The 21,753-nt window shown below is 45.1% G+C and overlaps 1 protein-coding gene across 1 annotated transcript in view; it reads right to left on the bottom strand.

Moving 5' to 3' along the window:
* Window positions 1-10,155: 10,155 nt before the first annotated feature.
* The window catches only part of LOC139390109 (endosomal transmembrane epsin interactor 1-like), a 56,974-nt gene continuing 45,376 nt past the window's right edge, over window positions 10,156-21,753 (bottom strand). Inside the window, exon 10 of the mRNA XM_071137266.1 lies at window positions 10,156-11,087. Within this exon, the coding sequence (XP_070993367.1) occupies window positions 10,734-11,087 (354 nt within the window). The 3' untranslated portion in view covers window positions 10,156-10,733. The remainder of the gene's footprint in view (window positions 11,088-21,753) is intronic.

Below are 21,753 nucleotides of genomic sequence, written 5' to 3'. Positions count from 1 at the left end.
CACTCCATCACGCTCCTTCTTGGTCAAATAGCCGTTACACAGCCTGAAGGTGTGTTGGGTCATTGTCCTGTTGAAAAACAAATGACAGTCCCACTAAGCACAAACCAGATGGGATGGTGTATCTCTGCAGAATGCTGTGGTAACCATGCAGGTTAAGTGTGCCTTGAATTCTAAATAAATCACTGACAGTGTCACCAGCAAAGCACCCCCACACCATCACACCTCCTCCTCCATGCTTCACGGTGGGAACTACACATGCAGAGATCATATGTTCACCTACTCTGCGTCTCATGGCGTTTGGAACCAAAAAATCTCAAATTTGGACTCTTCAGACCAAAGGACAGATTTCCGCCGGTCTAATGTCCATTGCTTTGGTTTCTTGGCCCAAGCAAGTCTCATCTTCTTATTGGTGTCCTTTAGTAGTGTTTCCTCTGAACAGTTGATGAGACTTATCTGAGATGTGTCTGTTACTTGAACTCTGTGAAGCATTTATTTGGGCTGAAATCTGAGGCGCAGTTAACTTTAATGAACTTATCCTCTGCAGCAGAGGTTTCTCTGCGTCTTCCTTTCCTGTGGCGGTCCTCATAAGAGCCAGTTTCATCATAGCGCTTGATGATTTTTGCAACTGCACTTGAAGAAACTTTCAAAGTTCTTGAAATGTTCCAGATTGACTGACCTTCATGTCTTAAAGTAATGATGGACTGTCGTTTCTCTTTGCTTATTTGAGTTGTTCTTGCCATAATATGAACTTGGTCTTTTACCAAATAGGGGTATCTCCTGTATACCACCCCTACCTTGTCACAACACAACTGATTGGCTCAAACAAAATAAACAAAATAAATTCCACAAAGTCACACCTGTTAATTGAAATGCATTCCAGGTGACTACCTCATGAAGCTGGTTGAGAGAATGCTAAGAGTGTGCAAAGCTGTCATCAACGCAAAGGGTGGCTACTTTGAAGAATCTCAAATATATTTTGACTTGTTTAACTCTTGTTTGGTTACTACATGATACTATATGTGCTATTTCATAGTTTTGATGTTGACACTATTATTCTACATTATTTTGACTGGTAGTGTATATATATATATATATTTTTTTTTTTGGGGGGGGGGGCATATAAGACTGTAAAAACAACAGCAAATCAGCTCCAAGTGATTTTAAAAGTTTTCCAACGCAGAATAGAGAGATATAGTGGCTTGCGAAAGTATTCACCCCCCTTGGCATTTTTACTATTTTGTTGCCTTACAACCTGTAATTAAAATTGATTTTTTTGGGGGGGGGGGGGTTGTAATCATTTGATTTACACAACATACCTACCACTTTGAAGATGCAAAATATTTTTGGGGGTGATACAAAGAAATAAGACAAAAAAACTGAAAACCTGAGCGTGCATAACTATTCACCTCCCCAAAGTCAATACTTTGTAGAGCCACCTTTTGCAGCAACTACAGCTGCAAGTCTCTTGGGGTATGTCTCTATAAGCTTGGCACATCGAGCCACTGGGATTTTTGCCCATTCTTCAAATCAAAACAGCTCCAGCTCCTTGAAAGTTGGATAGGTTCCACAAGTGTACATCAATCTTTAAGTCATACCACAGATTCTCAATTGGATTGAGGTCTGAGCTTTGACTTAGGCCATTCCAAGACATTTAAATGTTCCCCTTAAACCACTCAAGTGTTGCTTTAGCAGTATGCCTCGGGTCATTGTCCTGCTGGAAGGTGATCCTCCGTCCCAGTCTCAAATCTCTGGAAGACTGAAACAGGTTTCCCTCAAGAATTTCCCTATATTTAGCACCATCCATCATTCCTTCAATTTTTTACCAGTTTCCCAGTTCCTGCCGATGAAAAATATCTCCTCAGCATGATGCTGCCACCACCATGCTTCACTGTGGTGTTCTCGGGGTGATGAGAGGTGTTGGGTTTGCGCCAGACATAGCGTTTTCCTTGATGGCCAAAAAGCTCCATTTTAGTCTCTTCTGTGAGAGTACCTTCTTCCATATGTTTGGGGAGTCTCCCACATGCCTTTTGGTGAACACCAAACATGTTTGCTTATTTTTGTCTTTGAGCAAGGGCTTTTTTTCTGGTAACTCTTCCGAAAAGACCAGCTCTGTGGAGTGTACAGCTTAAAGTGGTCCTATGGACAGATACTCCAATCTCCGCTGTGGAGCTTTGCAGCTCCTTCAGGGTTATCTTTGGTCTCTTTGTTGTCTCTCTGATTAATGCCCTCCTTGCCTGGTCTGTGAGTTTTGGTGGGCGGCCCTCTCTTGGCAGGTTTGTTGTGGTGCCATATTCTTTCAATTTTTTAATAATGGATTTAATGGTGCTCCATGGGATGTTCAAAGTTTCAGATATTTTTTATAACCCTGATCTGTACTTCTCCACAACTTTGTTCCTGACCTGTTTGGCGAGCTCCTTGGTCTTCATGGTGCCGCTTGCTTAGTGGTGTTGCAGACTCTGGGGCCTTTCAGAATTGGTGTATATATACTGAGATCATGTGACAGATCATGTGACACTTAGATTGCTCACAGGTGGACTTTATTTAACTAATTATATGACTTATGAAGGTAATTGGTTGCACCAGATCTTATTTAGGGGCCTCATAGCAAAGGGGGTGAATACATACGCACACACCACTTTTCCATTTTTTATTTTTTAGAATTTTCTGAAACAAGTAATGTTTTACATTTCATTTCACCAATTTGGACTATTGTGTGTATGTCCATTACATGAAATCCAAATAAAAATAAATTTAATTTACAGGTTGTAATTAAACAAAATAGTTAGAACACTTAATGGGGGTGAATTTATTTTTTCAAGGCACTGTGTGTGATTGTAAGCAAGGTTTGAAATTATTATGTTTTTGTCAAACATTATATCTGTTTGGGCTTCTTGGGGTCAATTTGCAGTCTACAAATGATTTGTAATTATGTTCCGGCCCCCTGACCATCCGCTCAAGAAGACATTGGCTTGTGCCTGAAGCTGGTTGATGATCCCTGGGCTACAGTGTTTTGAGACTAGCGAGAACTGAAGCTGGTTGATGATCCCTGGGCTACAGTGTTTTGAGACTAGCGAGAACTGAAGCTGGTTGATGATCCCTGGGCTACAGTGTTTTGAGACTGAAGCTGGTTGATGATCCCTGGGCTACAGTGTTTTGAGACTAGCGAGAACTGAAGCTGGTTGATGATCCCTGGGCTACAGTGTTTTGAGACTAGCGAGAACTGAAGCTGGTTGATGATCCCTGGGCTACAGTGTTTTGAGACTGAAGCTGGTTGATGATCCCTGGGCTACAGTGTTTTGAGACTGAAGCTAGTTGATGATCCCGGGGCTACAGTGTTTTGAGACTGAAGCTAGTTGATGATCCCTGGGCTACAGTGTTTTGTGACTGAAGCTGGTTGATGATCCCTGGGCTACAGTGTTTTGAGACTAGCGAGAACTGAAGCTGGTTGATGATCCCTGGGCTACAGTGTTTTGAGACTAGCATATTATAGCGAGAACTGATGATCTATAGGGGTTCAATTCAAAATGGAGTCAGTCAATTAAGGAAGTGAAATACATTTAAAATTCAAACATTTATAATCTTTTGAAATAAATAGGTTCTCCTTTTCAGGTTATTGAGAAGTTATTGAAAATAGATTAATTATTATTATTATTACATTTTCATTTACTTCTTGAATTGAATGTCTTCAATTGGAATTGACTCCAACCCTGATGACTTAAATCTGGTAATGACCAGATTGTTCTGATTATGGTCTTGCTGTGAGTGTGAGGACAAAGTAATGCAGATGACTGATGATTAACAATAGAAAGGAATGACTATTCCTGGTGTTATGACTCCTCCTCTATAACCACGTCTTTCCTGTCATTGATCTGTCTGGCCTGCCGTATACATTTACAATACCTACTTTGTTCTCTTCTTCAGGATGAGAAGTAAGGCTGTCCCTCTCACCCTGATCACGTTATGACACTAACATTGTAATTATATATTGATTGGGCTGGATGTGATAAATGGGATTGTTGAAAGGTCCTTTAGCTCTACTTTAGAATCAGATCTAGGGCTCTGGATGTGATAAATGGGATTGTTGAAAGGTCCTTTAGCTCTACTTTAGAATCAGATCTAGGGCTCTATTCAATCTATATTGGGGAAATTCAGCTTTACAGTGTGATTGAAATTTAAAGGTAATGTTCCCTCATTAGCAAAGACTGCATTCACGGTAAAACGCTGCAGATGTCGGCTCAATAGGAAATTACCTTAACATGTCGCGCTATGTGTAACACCTTAGCGATAAAGATTGAATAGAGCCCCTAGTTATTCTATAATATAATGTATATATATATATATATATATATATATATATATATATATATATATATACTATATATATAATATAGTGTCTAGATGATTCAAGAAGTTCATTCCAGGGAGCTTACACCTCTTTAAAGGTGAATGACCTTTTGATCTTTCACCCAGACATTCTCCTCCCTCACTTCCTGTCTCCCGTGTCACTTCTTGCCTCAGACACCCCCTCTCTGGACTCGTGTTTACAAACATGGCCGACGGCCCAGCAGCTTTGCTTTACGGGACAGTTTCCGGCTTGTAGAGGGGACACATTATGACGCTACACCTCAGTACTGACTTGTGGAGGGGGCACATTATGACGCTATCTCTCTCTGTCTTTATCTCTGTCTGTTTCTGTCTCTGTCTGTTTCTATCTCTGTCTGTTTCTATCTCTAGCCCTGTCTGTTTCTGTCTTTGTCTCTAACTGTCTGTTTCTGTCTCTGTCTCTCTGTATCTTCCTCTGTATCTCTATTTGTCTCTATCTGTCTCCATCACTGTCTGTCTCTATCTGTTTCTGTCTCTATCTCTGTCTGTTTCTATCTCTATCTCTGTCTCTCTCTATGTATATGTCTCTATCTCCGTCTCTATCTCTGTCTGTTTCTGTCTCTCTGTATCTGTCTCTGTATCTGTCTATCTCTGTCTGTCTCTATCTCTGTCTGTTTCTGTCTCTATCTCTGTCTGTTTCTGTCTCTATCTCTGTCTGTTTCTGTCTCTATCTCTATCTCTGTCTGTCTCTATCTCTGTCTCTATCTCTGTCTGTTTCTATCTCTGTCTGCTTCTGTCTCTATCTCTGTCTGTTTATCTATCTCTGTTTATGTTTATATCTCTGTATCTGTCTCTATCTCTGTCTGTCTCTATCTCTGTCTGTTTCTATCTCTGTCTCTATCTCTGCCTGTTTCTGTCTCTATCTCTCTCTATCTCTGTCTGTTTCTGTCTCTATCTCTGTCTGTTTCTGTCTGTCTGTCTCTATCTCTGTCTGTTTCTATCTCTGTCTGCTTCTGTCTCTATCTCGGTCTCTATCTCTGCCTGTGTATATCTGTTTGTTTCTGTCTCTATCTCTGTCTCTGTCTGTCTGTTTCATGCCTAACGCTAATTTTGGCCTCTGTCTCTATCTCTGTCTGTCTCTATCTCTGTCTGTTTCTATCTCTGTCTGTCCCTATCTCTCTCTGTCTCTATCTCTGTCTGTTTCTGTCTCTATCTCTGTCTGTTTCTGTCTCTATCTCTGTCTGTCTCTATCTCTGTCTGTTTCTATCTCTGTCTGTCCCTATCTCTCTCTGTCTCTATCTATCTCTATCTCTGTCTGTTTCTATCTCTATCTCTGCCTGTTTATATCTGTTTGTTTCTGTCTCTATCTAAAGCTCATTTTGGCCTTATTAATATTACTGTACTCTTTATGATATTGAACTAACATGATACTGAAGAAGAGTTCCTGTACGGTCGACCATATGATGTTCTAGCATGGCCTATCTGGAGTTACCAACCTACCATATGATGTTATAGCATGGTCTATCTGGAGTTACCAACCTACCATATGATGTTATAGCATGGTCTATCTGGAGTTACCTACCGACCATATGATGTTATAGCATGGTCTATCTGGAGTTACCTACCGACCATATGATGTTCTAGCATGGCCTATCTGGAGTTACCTACCGACCATATGATGTTCTAGCATGGTCTATCTGGAGTTACCTACCGACCATATGATGTTATAGCATGGTCTATCTGGAGTTACCTACCGACCATATGATGTTCTAGCATGGCCTATCTGGAGTTACCTACCGACCATATGATGTTCTAGCATGGTCTATCTGGAGTTACCTACCTACCATATGATGTTCTAGCATGGCCTATCTGGAGTTACCTACCGACCATATGATGTTTTAGGTCAGTCTATCTATCTGCAGTCACCAGTCGTTCGGTCAACCATATGATGTTCTAGCATGGTCTATCTGGAGTTACCAACCTACCATATGATGTTATAGCATGGTCTATCTGGAGTTACCAACCTACCATATGATGTTCTAGCATGGCCTATCTGGAGTTACCAACCTACCATATGATGTTCTAGCATGGTCTATCTGGAGTTACCAACCTACCATATGATGTTCTAGCATGGCCTATCTGGAGTCACCAGTCAGTCTGTCAATCTGTAGTCACCAGTCGTTCGGTCAACCATATGATGTTCTAGCATGGCTTATCTGAAGTCACCTGTCTGTCTATCTGAAGTCACCGGTCTGTATCTGGAGTCACCGGTCTGTATCTGAAGTCACCAGTCTGTCTATCTGGAGTCACCGGTCTGTATCTGGAGTCACCAGTCTGTATCTGGAGTCACTGGTCTGTATCTGAAGTCACCGGTCTGTCTATCTGAAGTCACCGGTCTGTCTATCTGAAGTCACCGGTCTGTATCTGGAGTCACCGGTCTGTCTATCTGGAGTCACCGGTCTGTCTATCTGGAGTCACCGGTCTGTATCTGGAGTCACCGGTCTGTCTATCTGGAGTCACCGGTCTGTCTATCTGGAGTCACCGGTCTGTCTATCTGAAGTCACCGGCCTGTCTATCTGGAGTCACCGGTCTGTCTATCTGGAGTCACCGGTCTGTTTCTGAAGTCACCTGTCTGTCTATCTGAAGTCACCGGTCTGTATCTGGAGTCACCGGTCTGTCTATCTGGAGTCACCGGTCTGTATCTGGAGTCACCGGTCTGTCTATCTGAAGTCACCGGTCTGTATCTGGAGTCACCGGTCTGTATCTGGAGTCACCGGTCTGTCTATCTGGAGTCACCGGTCTGTCTATCTGGAGTCACCGGTCTGTATCTGGAGTTACCGGTCTGTATCTGAAGTCACTGGTCTCTATCTGAAGTCACCGGTCTCTATTTGAAGTCACCGGTCTGTCTATCTGGAGTCACCGGTCTGTCTATCTGAAGTCACCGGTCTGTCTATCTGAAGTCACCGGTCTCTATCTGAAGTCACCGGTCTGTCTATCTGGAGTCACCGGTCTGTCTATCTGAAGTCACCGGTCTCTATCTGAAGTCACCGGTCTGTATCTGAAGTCACCGGTCTGTATCTGAAGTCACCGGTTGTTCGGTCGACCATATGATGTTCTAGCATGGTCCACCGGTCGGTCTTGTGCTGTATCATTCCTGCTTCTAGTGTGTGTGATGACGACTTAATTATTCCACTTTAAACCTAAACCAGCTGGAATACATAATATACAGTGTCAAGAAAAAGTATATGAACCCTTTGGAAATTCCAGGATTTCTGCATAAATTAGTCATCAAATTTGATCTGATCTTCATCTAGGTGACAACAATAGACAAACACAGTCTGCTTAAACTAATAACACACAAACAATTATACGTTTTCATGTCTTTATCGAACACACCAAGTAAACATTCACAGTGCATGGTGGGAAAAGTGTGTGAACCCTTGGATTTAATAACTGGTTGACCCTCCTTTGGCAGCAGCAACCTCAACCAAACGTTTTCTGTAGTTGCGGATCAGACCTGCACAACGGTCAGGAGGAATTTTGAACCATTCCTCTTTACAAAACTGTTTCAGGGCAGCAATATTCTTGGGATGTCTGGTGTGAACCGCTCACTTGAGGTCATGCCACAGCATCTAAATGGGGTTGAGGTCAGGACTCTGACTGGGCCACTCCAGAAGACATATTTTCTTCTGTTGAAGCCATTCTGTTGTTGATTTACTTCTGTGTTTTGGGTCGTTGTCCTGTTGCATCATCCAACTTCTGTTGAGCTTCAATTGGCGGACAGATAGCCTAACATTCTCCTGTAAAATGTCTTGATGAACTTGGGAATTCATTTTTCCGTCGATGATAGCAAGCTGTCGAGGCCCTGAGGTGCTCCCTCCACCATACTTTACAGTTGGGATGAGGTTTTGATGTTGGTGTGCTGTGACTTTTGTTCTCCACACATAGTGTTGTGTGTTCTTTCCAAACAACACAACTGTAGTTTTATCTGTCCACAGAATATTTTGCCAGTAGCGCTGTGGAACATCCAGGTGCACTTTTGCAAACTTCAGACGTGCAGCAATGTTTTTTTTGGACAGCAGTGGCTTCATCTGTGGTGTCCTCCCATGAGCACTATTCTTTATTGTTTTACATATTGTAGACTCGTCAACCGAGATGTTAGCATGTTCCAGAGATTTCTGTAAGTCTTCAGCTGACACTCTAGGATTCTTCTTTACCTTCTGCGCTGTGCTCTTGCAGTCATCTTTTCAGGACGGTCACTCCTAGGGAGAGTAGCAACAGTGCTGAACTTTCTCCATTTATAGACAATATGTCTAAAGTCACCGGCCTGACTGATGAACATTAAGGCTTTTAGACATACTTTTGTAACCCTTTCCAGCTTCATGCAAGTCAACAATTCTTAATCAAAGGTCTTCTGAGATCTATTTTGTTTGAGGCATGGTTCACATTAGGCAATGCTTCTTGTGAATAGCAAACTCACATTTTGTGAGTGTTTTTTATAGGGCAAGGCAGCTCTAACCAACATCTCCAATCGCGTCTCATTGATTGGACTCCAGGTTAGCTGACTCCTGACTCCAATGAGCTTTTGGAGAAGTCATTAGCCTAGGGGTTCACATACTTTTTATAACCTATACTGTAAATGTTTAAATAATTAATTCACTATAGACAAAAATTACAATAATTTGTGTTATTAGTTTAAGCAAACTAAGTCTATTTATTGTTGTGACTTAGATGAAGATCTGATCAAATTTGATGACCAATTTATGCAGAAATCCAGGTAATTCCAAAGGGTTCACATACTTTTTCTTGCCACTGTATACACACACACACATATAAATAAATATACAGGTATATATACTTCTAATGGTTATTTTGTGTGTTGAGTTTGGATTGACCATATAAGCAAGCTTCAATGAATAACAAATAAGGTGAAATGAGAACTGAGTAAACTAGTGGTTACAATGTCTCTTAATTAAAGAAGTGGTTTCATGTGAACTAGGTAAGAGAGGAAGTGAATGATTGTGGGGAAAAAAAACATAATTACATATTTGTCTAGAGCACAAAGGTAATGAAGACAGGGGGAAAATTGCTGAAGTATAGACCTTCCTTGTCCGTGTTGGTGATAGTAGGCTATTGTGACGCAGCAAAGTTGTCCTTTGTAAAGAGATTGGGCAGCAAACGTACACTTGAGTCGATGGTGACTGTGAGGTAGGCTAACTAGTGTTTATAATGCACTGTTTTGAATGTAATTCATCTTAAAATGTTTGTCGACATGTCTAAAGATGATGAAAACGTGAAAAATACGACTTTCTGTAAAGCTATGGCAATTTGCATTCATTTGCTAGCTTTTCTGTGATGTTACTGAACTACAGAACTGTAATGTTTCTACCGGTATTTACAACAATAAACTACTTGCAGAAGGACTGTTGTTGTTTTTGTTGTTGCTTCTAAAGCCAGGATTCGATCCACAGCCGACAGTGCACCTATTAAAGGTAATTTAAATTGACATCCGCAACGTTTATTATGAATGTAATCTACGTGAAAGACGTATTGTCTGTCCGGTGAGCTGCTCTTTAGCGTGCCTTGGATTGAATCCCGGCGCATAAACGGTGCACTTTAAAGCCTAGATGTAATCCGGACGCGTATAAGAGGCACATTTATAATGCGTTTGAAGTGTAAATGTCGTTTCCGAATGAGCCCGACATTTGCAGCGTTTATTGTGAACGGCAGTTGGAGCATTGCCTTTAAAAAGGTGCATAGCCAAAATGATGGGCGATGGGGCTTGAATCCCAGCCTAAACAAATGAATTAAAGCTGAATTAAGACTCAACACTCATAGTGCATGGCCAGTTTAATTAAATACTGAACATTTTATATGGAACATTCCATGTTGCTTTACTTAAGGCACTGGGCAGATAGTGAAGTATAGCGAGAGAGAGCCTTCCATAGACTCTCACATGCAGGTAGGGTTCAGTGCTGTCATATGTATAGCCAATCATTTTATAGTAGCTTGTAACACAGAATTGTTAATGGAAATATTTGGAGACAATTTTGAAACCTTTGATTCCCAGGTCACCTCTTTCACAATGCAAACAACAGTGTACAGACAACACTACACACTGTACATACACTTCAACAGTATTAGTGCAGCAGACACACACACACCTTAGGCACACAACACACGCACGCAGCCGCACACACACACAGCCCTTCTAAAGGCTAGTACTTGCAGTCTGTGGGACTCAGTTTCAAAGTTCTTTAGAATGGCTTTTCCCCACAAGGTTTAGCAGTGGCATTCCCAAACCTCGCCACCAGGGGGCGCCTTTTCCTTGGAGTCAATAAGGTGTTTCCCCCAGTGGACCTTGCCATCAGTTTGTGCTCGGGGAGTGTTGGGATAGGAAGAGGGTTCCATCAGATCACCGTTTCCCTAAACACCCCTATGAGACTGTGGGGGCGTTCGTGATGATCCAGGCGTGAGCCCGCCCGTGACGTCGACCTAGAACCTACTCTAGAACCCGCTCTAGACCAGGACTTGAAGCCAGACCCACCACCTTGCCTGGCCTCTAGTGGCTGCTGCTCTGCCCAGGTGAAAGTGCTGAGGTCTCCACAACTCCGCAGGTGCAGCAGGCCGGGCCTCTTCCGGAGGGGCTGGGGGAGGGTCCGGGAGGAACAGTCCAGCATGGGGACATGGGGTCTGGAGCATCCCCTGGAGAGGGACAGGGGCTGGGGCAGGGCTCCAACTGGTGTCTCTGATACTGTGATCACCTGGAGAGAGAGGAGGAGAGGAGAAGAGGTGCAGTTTAAATGGATAGTTCACCCAAATGTATCTCTTCTTGTCCTGTCTTCCTGACCTACTAATCCTTCTCAACACCCTCTCCTTCCCTCTCTCTCTCCTCACCCCCCCTACTTTCCTATCCATCCGGTTTCCACTTCTCTACACAGGGTTCTATGTACTGTAGCTGGCACAGTGTTCTATGTAGCTGGCACATTGTTCTATGTAGCTGGCACAGTGTTCTATGTAACTGGCACATGGTTCTATGTAGCTGGCACAGTGTTCTATGTACTGTAGCTGGCACAGTGTTCTATGTAGCTGGCACAGGGTTATATGTACTGTAGCTGGTACAGTGTTCTATGTTGCGGCCCCAGTGTTCGATGTAGCTGGCACAGTATTCTATGTAATTGGCACAGTGTTCTATGTTCTATGTAGCTGAAACAGTGTTCTATGTCACTGGCACAGTGTTCTATGTAGCTGGCACAGTATTCTATGTAGCTGAAACAGTGTTCTATGTAGCTGGCACAGTATTCTATGTAATTGGCACAGTGTTCTATGTAGCTAGCACAGTGTTCTATGTACTGTAGCTGGCACAGTGTTCTATGTAGCTGGCACAGTGTTCTATGTAGCTGGCACAGTGTTCTATGTAGCTGGCTCAGTGTTCTGGCACAGTGTTCTATGTAGCTGGCACAGTGTTCTATGTAGCTGGCACAGTGTTCTATGCAACTGGCACAGTGTTATGTGTAGCTGGCACAGTGTTATGTGTAACTGGCACAGTGTTCTATGTAGCTAGCACAGTGTTCTATGTACTGTAGCTGGCACAGTGTTCTATGTAGTTGGCACAGTGTTCTATGTAGCTGGCTCAGTGTTCTGGCACAGTGTTCTATGTAGCTGGCACAGTGTTCTATGTAACTGGCACAGTGTTATGTGTAGCTGGCACAGTGTTCTGTGTAACTGGCACAGTGTTCTATGTAGCTAGCACAGTGTTCTATGTAACTGGCACAGTGTTCTATGTAGCTAGCACAGTGTTCTATGTAGCTAGCACAGTGTTATATGTAGCTAGCACAGTGTTCCGTGTAGCTAGCACAGTGTTATATGTAGCTAGCACAGTGTTCCGTGTAGCTAGCACAGTGTTCTATGTAGCCTAGAGACCTTCACGCGTCCAAAAAGTAGGACTCGTTCCCGAAATGGACCTGGCGCTTTCCCATCCGGACCCAATATGCATAAATCTTTTTTTTTAATATGTATATATAAAGACCCATTCCGAACGGACCCGAGGACAACTAGACCCGTCCCGTATTGACCTGGTCGGATCCAGACCTGGTCTGATCCGAGTGATGGAAGCACCAGAAAAGCTACTTTATTAACCAGAGCTGATAAAGCTGAGGGAGAGGAGGCAGAGCGAGGTGACGCTGTAGCAGGGGCTGAGGGAGAGGAGACAGAGGTGACGCTCTAGTAGGGGCTGAGGGAGAGGAGACAGAGCGAGGTGACGCTGTAGCAGCGGCTGAGGGAGAGGAGGCAGAGGTGACGCTCTAGTAGGGGCTGAGGGAGAGGAGACAGAGCGAGGTGACGCTGTAGCAGGGGCTGAGGGAGAGGAGGCAGAGCGAGGTGACGGTTTGCAGGGGCTGAGGGAGAGGAGGCAGAGCGAGGTGACGCTGTAGCAGGGGCTGAGGGAGAGGAGGGAGAGCGAGGTGACGCTGTAGCAGGGGCTGTGGGAGAGGAGGCAGAGCGAGGTGACGCTCTAGCAGGGGCTGATGGAGAGGAGACAGAGCGAGGTGACGCTGTAGCAGGGGCTGATGGAGAGGAGGCAGAGCGAGGTGACGCTGTAGCAGGGGCTGAGGGAGAGGAGGCAGAGCGAGGTGACGCTGTAGCAGGGGCTGAGGGAGAGGAGGCAGAGCGAGGTGACGCTCTAGCAGGGGCTGAGGGAGAGGAGGCAGAGCAAGGTGATCCTCTAGCAGAGGCTGAGGGAGAGGGGGCAGAGTGAGGTGACGCTGTAGCAGGGGCTGAGGGAGAGGAGGCAGAGCGAGGTGACGCTCTAACGGGCTGAGGGAGAGGAGGCAGAGATAGGTGACGCTGTAGCAGGGGCTGTGGGAGAGGAGGAAGAGCGAGGTGACGCTCTAGCAGGGGCTGAGGGAGAGGAGGCAGAGCGAGGTGACGCTCTAGCAGGGGCTGAGGGAGAAGAGACAGAGCGAGGTGACGCTCTAGCAGGGGCTGAGGGAGAGGAGGCAGAGCGAGGTGATGCTCTAGCAGAGGCTGAGGGAGAGGAGGCAGAGTGAGGTGAAGCTGTAGCAGGGGCTGAGGGAGAGGAGGAAGAGTGAAGTGACGCTCTAACAAGGGCTGAGGGAGAGGAGTCAGAGATAGGTGACGCTGTAGCAGGGGCTGTGGGAGAGGAGGCAGAGCGAGGTGACGCTGTAGCAGGGGCTGAGGGAGAGGAGGCAGAGCGAGGTGACGCTGTAGCAGGGGCTGAGGGAGAGGAGGCAGAGCGAGGTGACGCTGTAGCATGGGCTGAGGGAGAGGAGGCAGAGCGAGGTGACGCTGTAGCAGGGGCTGAGGGAGAGGAGGCAGAGCGAGGTGACGCTCTAGCAGGGGCTGAGGGAGAGGAGGCAGAGCGAGGTGACGCTCTAGCAGGGGCTGAGGGAGAGGAGGCAGAGCGAGGTGGCGCTCTAGCAGGGGCTGAGGGAGAGGAGGGCAGAGCGAGGTGATCCTCTAGCAGAGGCTGAGGGAGAGGAGACAGAGTGAGGTGACACTGTAGCAGGGGCTGAGGGAGAGGAGGCAGAGCAAGGTGACACTGTAGCATGGGCTGAGGGAGAGGAGGCAGAGCGAGGTGACGCTGTAGCAGGGGCTGAGGGAGAGGAGGCAGAGCGAGGTGACGCTGTAGCAGGGGCTGAGGGAGAGGAGGAAGAGTGAGGTGACGCTCTAACGGGCTGAGGGAGAGGAGGCAGAGATAGGTGACGCTGTAGCAGGGGCTGTGGGAGAGGAGGCAGAGCGAGGTGACGCTCTAGCAGGGGCTGAGGGAGAGGAGACAGAGCGAGATGACGCTGTAGCAGGGGCTGATGGAGAGGAGGCAGAGCGAGGTGACGCTGTAGCAGGGGCTGAGGGAGAGGAGGCAGAGCGAGGTGACGCTGTAGCAGGGGCTGAGGGAGAGGAGGCAGAGCGAGGTGACACTGTAGCAGGGGCTGAGGGAGAGGAGGCAGAGCGAGGTGACGCTGTAGCAGGGGCTGAGGGAGAGGAGGCAGAGCGAGGTGAAGCTGTAGCAGGGGCTGAGGGAGAGGAGGCAGAGCAAGGTGACACTGTAGCATGGGCTGAGGGAGAGGAGGCAGAGCGAGGTGACGCTGTAGCAGGGGCTGAGGGAGAGGAGGCAGAGCGAGGTGATGCTCTAGCAGAGGCTGAGGGAGAGGAGGCAGAGTGAGGTGACGCTGTAGCAGGGGCTGAGGGAGAGGAGGCAGAGATAGGTGACGTTCTAGCAGGGGCTGAGGGAGAGGAGGCAGAGAGAGGTGATGCTCTAGCAGGGGCTGAGGGAGAGGAGGTAGAGATAGATGATGTTCTAGCAGGGGCTGAGGGAGAGGAGGCAGAGATAGCTGACGTTCTAGCAGGGGCTGAGGGAGAGGAGGCAGAGCGAGGTGACGCTGTAGCAGGGGCTGAGGGAGAGGAGGCAGAGCGAGATGTTAGTGTGAGCGAGTGACACTGAGGAGGGAGGGAGAGACGAGAGACAGCAACCAACCATGAGAGAGGGATCAAGCTGCGACATCATCTCTCAGAGAAGTCATCCCTCAACATGCTGCGACATCATCCCTCAACAAGCTGCGGCATCATCTCTCAGAGCAGTCATCCCATAACATGCTGCGACATCATCCCTCAACAAGCTGCGACATCATCTCTCAGAGCAGTCATCCCTTAACATGCTGTGACATCATCCCTCAACAAGCTGCTACATCATCTCTCAGAGCAGTCATCCCTTAACATCATCCCTCAACAAGCTGCGACATCATCTCTCAGAGAAGGCATCCCTCAACATGCTGCGACATCATCCCTCAACCAGCTGCGACATCATCTCTCAGAGAAGTCATCCCTCAACATGCTGCGACATCATCCCTCAACCAGCTGCGACATCATCTCTCAGAGCAGTCATCCCTCAACAAGCTGCTACATCATCTCTCAGAGCAGTCATCCTTCAACAAGCTGCGACGTCATCTCTCAGAGCAGTCATCTCTCAACAAGCTGCGACGTCATCTCTCAGAGCAGTCATCCCTCAACAAGCTGCGACGTCATCTCTCAGAGCAGTCATCCCTCAACAAGCTGCGACGTCATCTCTCAGAGCAGTCATCCCTCAGCGTCTCTATGCTGCCTACCTACTGATATGTCATCTCTCAGGAGAAGTGGGAGTTTGTAAAGGTGCCACTCAAGAGGTCGTTTGAGTTCAGACATAAGCCATGATCCACAGACATGACGGTAAAGAATTTCAGTTAAGAAAAAATGTTAAAAAATGTACCCAGTGTGGGCTGTGTCTTTGAACATTACCTACCGGTAGCCATGTATGTAACGTTCAGTTTTTTGTAAATGTAAATGCTAGCTAACGTTAGCTATGTTATTTATTATTGAATATTTGAAATAATATTAATAATTTAAATATCAAGTCATGGCGGTTCTAGTCGTTATGGAATTCAAGCGCTTCTAGTGTTAGACTCCTAGAAACCCCCACCTCTCCTTATATGGTTCCTTTAGAAACCCCCACTTCTCCTTATATGGTTATTTTAGAACCCCCCCCCACCTCTCCTTATATGGTTCCTTTAGAAACCCCCACCTCTCCTTATATGGTTATTTTAGAAACCCCCCCACCTCTCCTTATATCGTTCATTTAGAAACCCCCACCTCTCCTTATATGGTTCATTTAGAAACCCCCACCTCTCCTTATATGGTTATTTTAGAAACCCCCCCCACCTCTCCTTATATGGTTCATTTAGAAACCCCCACCTCTCCTTATATGGTTAATTTAGAAACCCCCCACCTCTCCTTATATCGTTTCTTTAGAAACCCCCACCTCTCCTTATATGGTTATTTTAGAACCCCCCCCCCACCTCTCCTTATACGGTTCATTTAGAAACCCCCACCTCTCCTTATATGGTTCCTTTAGAAACCCCCACCTCTCCTTATATGGTTATTTTAGAAACCCCCACCTCTCCTTATATGGTTATTTTAGAAACCCCCACCTCTCCTTATATGGTTCATTTAGAAACCCCCACCTCTCCTTATATGGTTCCTTTAGAAACCCCCACTTCTCCTTATATGGTTATTTTAGAAACCCCCACTTCTCCTTATATGGTTCATTTAGAAACCCCCACCTCTCCTTATATGGTTCATTTAGAACCCCCCCCCCCCCCCCCACACCTCTCCTTATACGGTTCATTTAGAAACCCCCACCTCTCCTTATATGGTTCCTTTAGAAACCCCCACCTCTCCTTATATGGTTATTTTAGAAACCCCCACTTCTCCTTATATGGTTCATTTAGAAACCCCCACCTCTCCTTATATGGTTCCTTTAGAAACGTCCACTCCTTTCTAAACCACCACAGTATCAGTAGTCGCAGCTGGACCCTATTGAACCAAGCCGACTCGCGCTGTAGTAGACTAATAGCTACTATAGTATACTAATAGCTGCCATAGCTAGCTTATTTATCATCCAGTATGATGACGTAGAACCTGTCTTGTCTGCATCAACCCGGGAGACGCTAGATAAGCTAGCTAGCTAGGCTAATTGACACTTCATGCACTTTCTCATCCTACAATAATAACAACTCCATTCAGAATATAAAGTAGCAGTCTACCTGTTGGCTCTTGGTCGTTGTAGCCTGTCCTTCTCCTTTAACTTTTAATTCCATTATTTAAATGTTATCTACCATTGATTAGATATCTCCTAACTTTTGCCCCGCACGGAGGCTCTGTGACTGGAGCTTATTGCCGTGTTGATGACTTATGATTGGTCAACAACAAGCTACACTCGCCATGCTCCACTCTCGTGAAAAGCAAAGCACAGCAGCATAAATTATACAATTTCTCTCCCTCACTCTCTCGCTCTACTGCAGCAGTCTCATTCGGTTCTGTATGGGTCCTTCTGGATAAGTCAGTTAAAATAACACATACCGGAGACCTGTGACAATCATATCAAATCCCACCCAGTCCCGTGACATTATTTTGAATTCTGGATCCGGTTCCGCTTGGGTCTGGATGTGGTCTCAAGTATTCGGGTACTGGTGGTTCTGTGAAGACATCTAATGTAGCCTGTACCTGTCCTATGTAGCCTGTACCTGTTCTATGTAGCCTGTACCTGTCCTATGTAGCCTGTACCTGTCCTATGTAGCCTGTACCTGTTCTATGTAGCCTGTACCTGTTCTATGTAGCCTGTACCTCTTCTACAGTGCCTTGCGAAAGTATTCGGCCCCCTTGAACTTTGCGACCTTTTGCCACATTTCAGGCTTCAAACATAAAGATATAAAACAGTATTTTTTTGTGAAGAATCAACAACAAGTGGGACACAATCATGAAGTGGAACGACATTTATTGGATATTTCAAACTTTTTTAACAAATCAAAAACTGAAAAATTGGGCGTGCAAAATTATTCAGCCCCCTTAAGTTAATACTTTGTAGCGCCACCTTTTGCTGCGATTACAGCTGTAAGTCGCTTGGGGTATGTCTCTATCAGTTTTGCACATCGAGAGACTGAAATTTTTTCCCATTCCTCCTTGCAAAACAGCTCGAGCTCAGTGAGGTTGGATGGAGAGCATTTGTGAACAGCAGTTTTCAGTTCTTTCCACAGATTCTCGATTGGATTCAGGTCTGGACTTTGACTTGGCCATTCTAACACCTGGATATGTTTATTTTTGAACCATTCCATTGTAGATTTTGCTTTATGTTTTGGATCATTGTCTTGTTGGAAGACAAATCTACGTCCCAGTCTCAGGTCTTTTGCAGACTCCATCAGGTTTTCTTCCAGAATGGTCCTGTATTTGGCTCCATCCATCTTCCCATCAATTTTAACCATCTTCCCTGTCCCTGCTGAAGAAAAGCAGGCCCAAACCATGATGCACCACCATGTTTGACAAGGGGGATGGTGTGTACAGGGTGATGAGCTGTGTTGCTTTTACGCCAAACATAACGTTTTGCATTGTTGCCAAAAAGTTCAATTTTGGTTTCATCTGACCAGAGCACCTTCTTCCACATGTTTGGTGTGTCTCCCAGGTGGCTTGTGGCAAACTTTAAATGACACTTTTTATGGATATCTTTAAGAAATGGCTTTCTTCTTGCCACTCTTCCATAAAGGCCAGATTTGTGCAATATACGACTGATTGTTGTCCTATGGACAGAGTCTCCCACCTCAGCTGTAGATCTCTGCAATTCATCCAGAGTGATCATGGGCCTCTTGGCTGCATCTCTGATCAGTCTTCTCCTTGTATGAGCTGAAAGTTTAGAGGGACGGCCAGGTCTTGGTAGATTTGCAGTGGTCTGATACTCCTTCTATTTCAATATTATCGCTTGCACAGTGCTCCTTGGGATGTTTAAAGCTTGGGAAATATTTTTGTATCCAAATCCGGCTTTAAACTTCTTCACAACAGTATCTCGGACCTGCCTGGTGTGTTCCTTGTTCTTCATGATGTTCTATGCGCTTTTAACGGACCTCTGAGACTATCACAGTGCAGGTGCATTTATACGGAGACTTGATTACACACAGGTGGATTGTATTTATCATCATTAGTCATTTAGGTCAACATTGGATCATTCAGAGATCCTCACTGAACTTCTGGAGAGAGTTTGCTGCACTGAAAGTAAAGGGGCTGAATCATTTTGCACGCCCAATTTTTCAGTTTTTAATTTGTTAAAAAAGTTTGAAATATCCAATAAATGTCGTTCCACTTCATGATTGTGTCCCACTTGTTGTTGATTCTTCACAAAAAAATACAGTTTTATATCTTTATGTTTGAAGCCTGAAATGTGGCAAAAGGTCGCAAAGTTCAAGGGGGCCAAATACTTTCGCAAGGCACTGTATGTAGCCTGTACCTGTCCTATGTAGCCTGTACCTGTCCTATGTAGCCTGTACCTGTTCTATGTAGCCAGTACCTGTTCTATGTAGCCTGTACCTGTCCTATGTAGCCTGTACCTGTCCTATGTAGCCTGTACCTGTTCTATGTAGCCTGTACCTGTTCTATGTTCTATGTAGCTTGTACCTGTTCTATGTAGCCTGTACCTGTTCTATGTAGCCTGTACCTGTCCTATGTAGCCTGTTCTATATAGCCCGTACCTGTTCTATGTAGGCTGTACCTGTTCTATGTAGCCTGTACCTGTTCTATGTAGCCTGTACCTGTTCTATGTAGCCTGTACCTGTTCTATGTAGCCTGTACCTGTCCTATGTAGCCTGTTCTATATAGCCTGTACCTGTCCTATGTAGCCTGTACCTGTCCTATGTAGCCTGTTCTATATAGCCTGTACCTGTCCTATGTAGCCTGTTCTATATAGCCTGTACCTGTCCTATGTAGCCTGTACCTGTCCTATGTAGCCTGTTCTATATAGCCTGTACCTGTCCTATGTAGCCTGTTCTATATAGCCTGTACCTGTCCTATGTAGCCTGTACCTGTCCTATGTAGCCTGTACCTGTTCTATGTAGCCTGTCCTATGTATCCTGTACCTGTCCTATGTATCCTATACTATGTAGCCTGTACCTGTTCTATGTGGTATGTACCTGTCCTATGTAGCCTGTACCTGTTCTATGTAGCCTGTACCTGTTCTATGTAGCCTGTACCTGTTCTATGTAACCTGTTCTATATAGCCTGTACCTGTCCTATGTAGCCTGTACCTGTCCTATGTAGCCTGTACCTGTTCTATGTATCCTGTACTTGTCCTATGTATCCTGTACTATGTAGCCTGTACCTGTCCTATGTAGCCTGTTCTATATAGCCTGTACCTGTCCTATGTAGCCTGTACCTGTCCTATGTAGCCTGTTCTATATAGCCTGTACCTGTCCTATGTAGCCTGTTCTATATAGCCTGTACCTGTCCTATGTAGCCTGTACCTGTCCTATGTAGCCTGTACCTGTTCTATGTAGCCTGTCCTATGTATCCTGTACCTGTCCTATGTATCCTATACTATGTAGCCTGTACCTGTTCTATGTGGTATGTACCTGTCCTATGTAGCCTGTACCTGTTCTATGTAGCCTGTACCTGTTCTATGTAGCCTGTACCTGTTCTATGTAACCTGTTCTATATAGCCTGTACCTGTCCTATGTAGCCTGTACCTGTCCTATGTAGCCTGTACCTGTTCTATGTATCCTGTACTTGTCCTATGTATCCTGTACTATGTAGCCTGTACCTGTTCTATGTAGCCTGTACCTGTCCTATGTAGCCTGTACCTGTTCTATGTGGTATGTACCTGTTCTATGTAGTCTGTACCTGGTCTATGTAGCCTGTACCTGTCCTTTGTAGCCTCTACATTTAACATTTTAGTCATTTAGCAGACGCTCTTATCCAGAGTGATTTACAGTCATCTTAAGATAGCTAGGTGGGACTGTAGGTTGGTTCAGCCCCCGAAGTGACTCTTATCAACACTCTATGCAAAAGGTTTTAGATTTTATCCTCAGGAATTCAGCATTATCTGTGTTATCTTGCCAACCCTCTCATGTCACATCTCTGGGTAGTAGAGGTTCTGTTGTGATTACATCCCGAAGGTCTGATACCTGATTGGAGGTTAACTTTACAGTCATGCGATTGGTCAACAACTCATATTTTGAATCCAAACAATCAGATGTTAAATTCATTGTCTCTTTCTCTTATTTGTTCCTGACCTACGCTGGTGAGATACCTAGACTCTCTCTCTCTCTGCCTCTCCCATGAGCTATGGGCCTTGTGCCATGGTTTCTTTGTCTCTCTCCCTCTCTGATCATGCCTAGACTAATGATTTGTAATGCTTGTAAGTTACATTTTATGCCTTGTATGTGAATCCATTCATTTTTACAATGCTATTAAATATCTGTCTTTGAAATAGACACTCTCCGACCAATTCTTGCTAGTCAACACCGACTCATTGCCTAATGCTTGCTTGCATATTTTAATTATCTTTATGGAGTCAGATAAACATTTTATTAGGCTAATTCCTTAGTCATATTACAGGCTGTATGTGAGGTATATACACACGGGGTATACAAAACATTAGGAACACCTTCCTCATATTGAGTTGCACCCCCTCAGAACAGCCTCAATATTCGGCAGGGCATGGACTCTACAAGGTGTCGAAAAGCATTCTTTGTTGACTCCAATGCTTCCCACTGTTGTGTCAAGTTGGCTGGGTGTCCTTTGGGTTGTGGACAATTTTTGATACACACGGGTTAACTATGGAGTGTGAAAAACCAAACAGTTTTGCAGTTCTATGTCGCCTCTACCTGGTCTATGTAGCCTCTACCTGGTCTATGTAGCCTCTACCTGGTCTATGTAGCCACTATCTTGTCTATGTAGCTACAGAAATATCAAATTTACATAAGTATTCACACCCTTGAGTCAATACATGTTACAGCTGTGAGTGTTTCTGGGTAAGTCTCTAAGAGCTTTACACACCTGGCTTGTACATTCTTTGCCCATAATACTTTTCAACATTCTTCAAGCTCTGTCATATTGGTTGTT

Source organism: Oncorhynchus clarkii, chromosome 30, assembly GCF_045791955.1.
Source record: "Oncorhynchus clarkii lewisi isolate Uvic-CL-2024 chromosome 30, UVic_Ocla_1.0, whole genome shotgun sequence".
In the NCBI taxonomy this organism is placed as follows: Eukaryota; Metazoa; Chordata; class Actinopteri; order Salmoniformes; family Salmonidae; genus Oncorhynchus; species Oncorhynchus clarkii.
Note: the sequence above shows the minus strand (reverse complement) of the source record. Positions and strands in the feature narration are given on the sequence as shown.